Genomic DNA, 6,030 nt, shown 5'->3' with positions numbered 1-6,030 from the left:
CTCCCCCGCGCTCTCTCTCTCTCTCCCCCCGCGCTCGCTCTCCCCCGCGCTCTCTCTCTCTCTCTCCCCCCGCGCTCGCTCTCTCTCTCCCCCGCGCTCGCTCTCTCTCTCCCCCGCGCTCGCTCTCTCTCTCCCCCCGCGCTCGCTCTCTCTCTCCCCCCGCGCTCTCTCTCTCCTCCCCCCGCGCTCGCTCTCTCTCTCCCCCCGCGCTCGCTCTCTCTCTCCCCCCGCGCTCGCTCTCCCCCCCCCCCCCCCCCTCCAGTGACACACACGAACCGTACGCCTTTCTGTTGCAGCATCCACCATGTCTCGATTCTTTGCCACCGGCTCGGACAGTGAATCCGAATCGTCATCGTCGGGTGATGAGCTGGTTTCCAAACCCTTGGGGACCACCTTCTCCAAACAGTAAGTGTATTCGCTGTCCCCGAACCAGACCCTTCTCCATTCAGCCCCTCGAGCCTGTTACACAGGAACAGGAGGAGGCCCATTCAGCCCCTCGAGCCTGTTACACAGGAACAGGAGGAGGCCCATTCAGCCCCTCGAGCCTGTTACACAGGAACAGGAGGAGGCCCCTCCGACAGTGCGGCACTCCCTCAGTACTGCCCCTCCGACAGTGCGGGGCTCCCTCAGTACTGCCCCTCCGACAGTGCGGCACTCCCTCAGTACTGCCCCTCCGACAGTGCGGCACTCCCTCAGTACTGCCCCTCCGACAGTGCAGCAGTCCCTCAGTACTGCCCCTCCGACAGTGCGGCACTCCCTCAGTACTGACCCTCCGACAGTGCGGGGCTCCCTCAGTACTGCCCCTCCGACAGTGCGGGGCTCCCTCAGTACTGCCCCTCCGACAGTGCGGGGCTCCCTCAGTACTGCCTCTCCGACAGTGCGGGGCTCCCTCAGTACTGCCCCTCCGACAGTGCGGGGCTCCCTCAGTACTGCCCCTCCGACAGTCACTCCCTCAGTACTGCCCCTCCGACAGTGCGGCAGTCCCTCAGTACTGCCCCTCCGACAGTGCAGGGCTCCCTCAGTACTGCCCCTCCTACAGTGCGGGGCTCCCTCAGTACTGCCCCTCCGACAGTGCGGGGCTCCCTCAGTACTGCCCCTCCGAAAGTGCGGGGCTCCCTCAGTACTGCCCCTCCGACAGTGCAGGGCTCCCTCAGTACTGCCCCTCCGACAGTCACTCCCTCAGTACTGCCCCTCCGACAGTGCGGGGCTCCCTCAGTACTGCCCCTCCGACAGTCACTCCCTCAGTACTGCCCCTCCGACAGTGCGGCACTCCCTCAGTACTGCCCCTCCGACAGTGCGGCACTCCCTCAGTACTGCCCCTCCGACAGTGCAGCAGTCCCTCAGTACTGCCCCTCCGACAGTGCGGCACTCCCTCAGTACTGACCCTCCGACAGTGCGGGGCTCCCTCAGTACTGCCCCTCCGACAGTGCGGGGCTCCCTCAGTACTGCCCCTCCGACAGTGCGGGGCTCCCTCAGTACTGCCTCTCCGACAGTGCGGGGCTCCCTCAGTACTGCCCCTCCGACAGTGCGGGGCTCCCTCAGTACTGCCCCTCCGACAGTCACTCCCTCAGTACTGCCCCTCCGACAGTGCGGCAGTCCCTCAGTACTGCCCCTCCGACAGTGCAGGGCTCCCTCAGTACTGCCCCTCCGACAGTGCGGGGCTCCCTCAGTACTGCCCCTCCGACAGTGCGGGGCTCCCTCAGTACTGCCCCTCCGAAAGTGCGGGGCTCCCTCAGTACTGCCCCTCCGACAGTGCAGGGCTCCCTCAGTACTGCCCCTCCGACAGTCACTCCCTCAGTACTGCCCCTCCGACAGTGCGGGGCTCCCTCAGTACTGCCCCTCCGACAGTCACTCCCTCAGTACTGCCCCTCCGACAGTGCGGCACTCCCTCAGTACTGCCCCTCCGACAGTGCGGCACTCCCTCAGCACCGCCCCTCCGACAGTGCGGCACTCCCTCAGCACCGCCCCTCCGACAGTGCGGCACTCCCTCAGTACTGCCCCTCCGACAGTGCGGCACTCCCTCAGTACTGCCCCTCCGACAGTGCGGCACTCCCTCAGTACTGCCCCTCCGACAGTGCGGCGCTCCCTCAGTACTGCCCCTCCGACAGTGCGGCACTCCCTCAGTACTGCCCCTCCGACAGTGCGGCACTCCCTCAGTACTGCCCCTCCGACAGTGCGGCACTCCCTCAGTACTGCCCCTCCGACAGTGCGGCACTCCCTCAGTACTGCCCCTCCGACAGTGCGGCACTCCCTCAGTACTGCCTCTCCGACAGTGCGGGGCTCCCTCAGTACTGCCCCTCCGACAGTCACTCCTTCAGTACTGCCCCTCCGACAGTGCGGCAGTCCCTCAGTACTGCCCCTCCGACAGTGCGGGGCTCCCTCAGTACTGCCCCTCCGACAGTGCGGGGCTCCCTCAGTACTGCCCCTCCGACAGTGCGGGGCTCCCTCAGTACTGCCCCTCCGACAGTGCGGGGCTCCCTCAGTACTGCCCCTCCGACAGTGTGGGGCTCCCTCAGTACTGCCCCTCCGACAGTCACTCCCTCAGTACTGCCCCTCCGACAGTGCGGGGCTCCCTCAGTACTGCCCCTCCGACAGTCACTCCCTCAGTACTGCCCCTCCGACAGTGCGGGGCTCCCTCAGTACTGCCCCTGCGACAGTGCGGGGCTCCCTCAGTACTGCCCCTCCGACAGTCACTCCTTCAGTACTGCCCCTCCGACAGTGCGACAGTCCCTCAGTACTGCCCCTCCGTCAGTGCGGGGCTCCCTCAGTACTGCCCCTCCGACAGTGCGGGGCTCCCTCAGTACTGCCCCTCCGACAGTGCGGGGCTCCCTCAGTACTGCCCCTCCGACAGTGTGGGGCTCCCTCAGTACTGCCCCTCCGACAGTGCGGCGCTCCCTCAGTACTGCCCCTCCGACAGTGCGGCACTCCCTCAGTACTGCCCCTCCGACAGTGCGTCACTCCCTCAGTACTGCCCCTCCGACAGTGCGGGGCTCCCTCAGTACTGCCCCTCCGACAGTGCGGCACTCCCTCAGTACTGCCCCTCCGACAGTGCGGCACTCCCTCAGTACTGCCCCTCCGACAGTGCGGCACTCCCTCAGTACTGCCCCTCCGACAGTGCGGGGCTCCCTCAGTACTGCCCCTCCGACAGTGCGGCGCTCCCTCAGTACTGCCCCTCCGACAGTGCGGCACTCCCTCAGTACTGCCCCTCCGACAGTGCGGCACTCCCTCAGTACTGCCCCTCCGACAGTCACTCCCTCAGTACTGCCCCTCCGACAGTCACTCCCTCAGTACTGCCCCTCCGACAGTGCGGCACTCCCTCAGTACTGCCCCTCCGACAGTGCGGCACTCCCTCAGTACTGCCCCTCCGACAGTGCGGGGCTCCCTCAGTACTGCCCCTCCGACAGTCACTCCCTCAGTACTGCCCCTCCGACAGTGCGGGGCTCCCTCAGTACTGCCCCTGCGACAGTGCGGCACTCCCTCAGTACTGCCCCTCCGACAGTGCGGCACTCCCTCAGTACTGCCCCTCCGACAGTGCGGCGCTCCCTCAGTACTGCCCCTCCGACAGTGCGGCACTCCCTCAGTACTGCCCCTCCGACAGTGCGGCACTCCCTCAGTACTGCCCCTCCGACAGTGCGGCACTCCCTCAGTACTGCCCCTCCGACAGTGCGGCACTCCCTCAGTACTGCCCCTCCGACAGTGCGGCGCTCCCTCAGTACTGCCCCTCTAACTTGGAAACGGGGAATTGGGAAATGCTGGAACTGGGAATGATTGGCGGGAGTGCGGGGAGCGGGTGGCGGCTGGAGGGGGCACTGATTGGATCGCTGTGTCACTGAGCCACCACACACCCGATGGGCCCCATGCTCTCCTGTGCTTTCGATCGTTCCGTGATTCAGACTTCTGTCCCTGTCTCTCTCTCAGGCCCCTGTTGGTTAGTGACGATGAGGAGGACACAAAGAGAGTGGTGCGCAGTGCGAAAGATAAAAGGTAAGTGACCCCGGACCTTTAACCCCCATCACTCTACCCCCTCCACCCTCCCTATCTCTGTAACCCCCTCCACCCTCCCTATCTCTGTAACCTCCTCCACCCCTCCCTATCTCTGTAACCCCCTCCACCCTCCCTATCTCTGTAACCCCCTACACCCCTCCCTATCTCTGTAACCCCCTCCACCCCTCCCTATCTCTGTAACCCCCTATACCCTCCCTATCTCTGTAACCCCCTACACCCCTCCCTATCTCTGTAACCCCCTCCACCCTCCCTATCTCTGTAACCCCCTACACCCCTCCCTATCTCTGTAACCCCCTCCACCCTCCCTATCTCTGTAACCCCCTCCACCCTCCCTATCTCTGTAACCCCCTCCACCCTCCCTATCTCTGTAACCCCCTCCACCCTCCCTATCTCTGTAACCCCCTCCACCCTCCCTATCTCTGTAACCCCCTCCACCCCTCCCTATCTCTGTAACCCCCTCCACCCTCCCTATCTCTGTAACCCCCTCCACCCTCCCTATCTCTGTAACCCCCTCCACCCTCCCTATCTCTGTAACCCCCTACACCCCTCCCTATCTCTGTAACCCCCTACACCCTCCCTATCTCTGTAACCTCCTCCACCCTCCCTATCTCTGTAACCCCCTACACCCTCCCTATCTCTGTAACCCCCTCCACCCTCCCTATCTCTGTAACCCCCTACACCCTCCCTATCTCTGTAACCTCCTACACCCCTCCCTATCTCTGTAACCCCCTACACCCTCCCTATCTCTGTAACCTCCTACACCCCTCCCTATCTCTGTAACCACCTCCAGCCCCTACACCCCTCCCTATCTCTGTAACCTCCTCCAGCCCCTACACCCCTCCCTATCTCTGTAACCTCCTCCAGCCCCTACACACCTCCCTATCTCTGTAACCACCTCCAGCCCCTACACCCCTCCCTATCTCTGTAACCTCCAGCCCCTACACCCCTCCCTATCTCTGTAACCCCCTCCAGCCCCTACACCCCTCCCTATCTCTGTAACCTCCTCCAGCCCCTACACCCCTCCCTATCTCTGTAACCCCCTCCAGTCCCTACACCTCTCCCTATCTCTGTAACCGCCCCTACACCCTCCCTATCTCTGTAACCCCCTCCAGCCCCTACACACCTCCCTATCTCTGTAACCCCCTCCAGCCCCTACACCCCTCCCTATCTCTGTAACCCCCTCCACCCCTACACCCCTCCCTATCTCTGTAACCCCCTCCAGCCCCTACACACCTCCCTATCTCTGTAACCCCCTCCAGCCCCAACACCCCTCCCTATCTCTGTAACCCCCTCCACCCCTACACCCCTCCCTATCTCTGTAACCCCCTCCACCCCTACACCCCTCCCTATCTCTGTAACCACCTCCAGCCCCTACACCCCTCCCTATCTCTCTAACCACCTCCAGCCCCTACACCCTTCCCTATCTCTGTAACCCCCTCCACCCCTACACCCCTCCCTATCTCTGTAACCCCCTCCAGCCCCTACACCCCTCCCTATCTCTGTAACCCCTCCAGCCCCTACACCCCTCCCTATCTCTGTAACCCCCTCCAGCCCCTACACCCCTCCCTATCTCTGTAACCCCCTCCAGCCCCTACACCCCTCCCTATCTCTGTAACCCCCCCCCCGAGATCTCTGCACTCCTCTAATTCTGCCCCCCTGACCATCCCTGATTATAATCGCTCCACCATCGGTGGCCGTGCCTTCAGTTGCCTGGGGCCCCAAGCTCTGGAAGTCGCTCCCTCAACCTCTCCGCCTCTCTCTCTCTCTCTCTCTTCCTTTAAGACGCTCCTTAAAACCGACCTCTGTGATCCAGCTTCTGGTCACTTGACCTGCTTCCTACTGTCCCGTCTCGGTGTCACAATGTTGAACCTCGCCGGTCCCGTCTGGCAACTTGTGCCATTTCACCACGTTAACGGCACGGTATCAATACAACTTCTTGTTGAAGGTTCGACGAGCTGATGAACATCATTAAGACTATCCGGAATGCCATGAAGATCCGGGACATGGCCAAGTGTCTGGAGGAGT

The 6,030-nt window shown here is 63.3% G+C and overlaps 1 protein-coding gene across 1 annotated transcript in view; it reads left to right on the top strand.

Moving 5' to 3' along the window:
* Positions 1–301: 301 nt before the first annotated feature.
* The window catches only part of LOC139245380 (eukaryotic translation initiation factor 3 subunit C-like protein), a gene marked incomplete at its 3' end in the record, with an annotated part of 30,002 nt that continues 24,273 nt past the window's right edge, over positions 302–6,030 (top strand). The window contains exons 1-3 of the mRNA XM_070871163.1: positions 302–405; positions 3,919–3,984; positions 5,951–6,030. The exon at positions 5,951–6,030 is cut by the window's right edge and continues 110 nt beyond it. Of these exons, the coding sequence (XP_070727264.1) occupies positions 305–405; positions 3,919–3,984; positions 5,951–6,030 (247 nt within the window). The remainder of the gene's footprint in view (positions 406–3,918; positions 3,985–5,950) is intronic.

The sequence above is a fragment of the Pristiophorus japonicus genome, unplaced genomic scaffold (assembly GCF_044704955.1).
Source record: "Pristiophorus japonicus isolate sPriJap1 unplaced genomic scaffold, sPriJap1.hap1 HAP1_SCAFFOLD_2200, whole genome shotgun sequence".
Taxonomy (NCBI): Eukaryota; Metazoa; Chordata; class Chondrichthyes; family Pristiophoridae; genus Pristiophorus; species Pristiophorus japonicus.
This window is presented reverse-complemented; position numbering and strand designations above follow the sequence as displayed.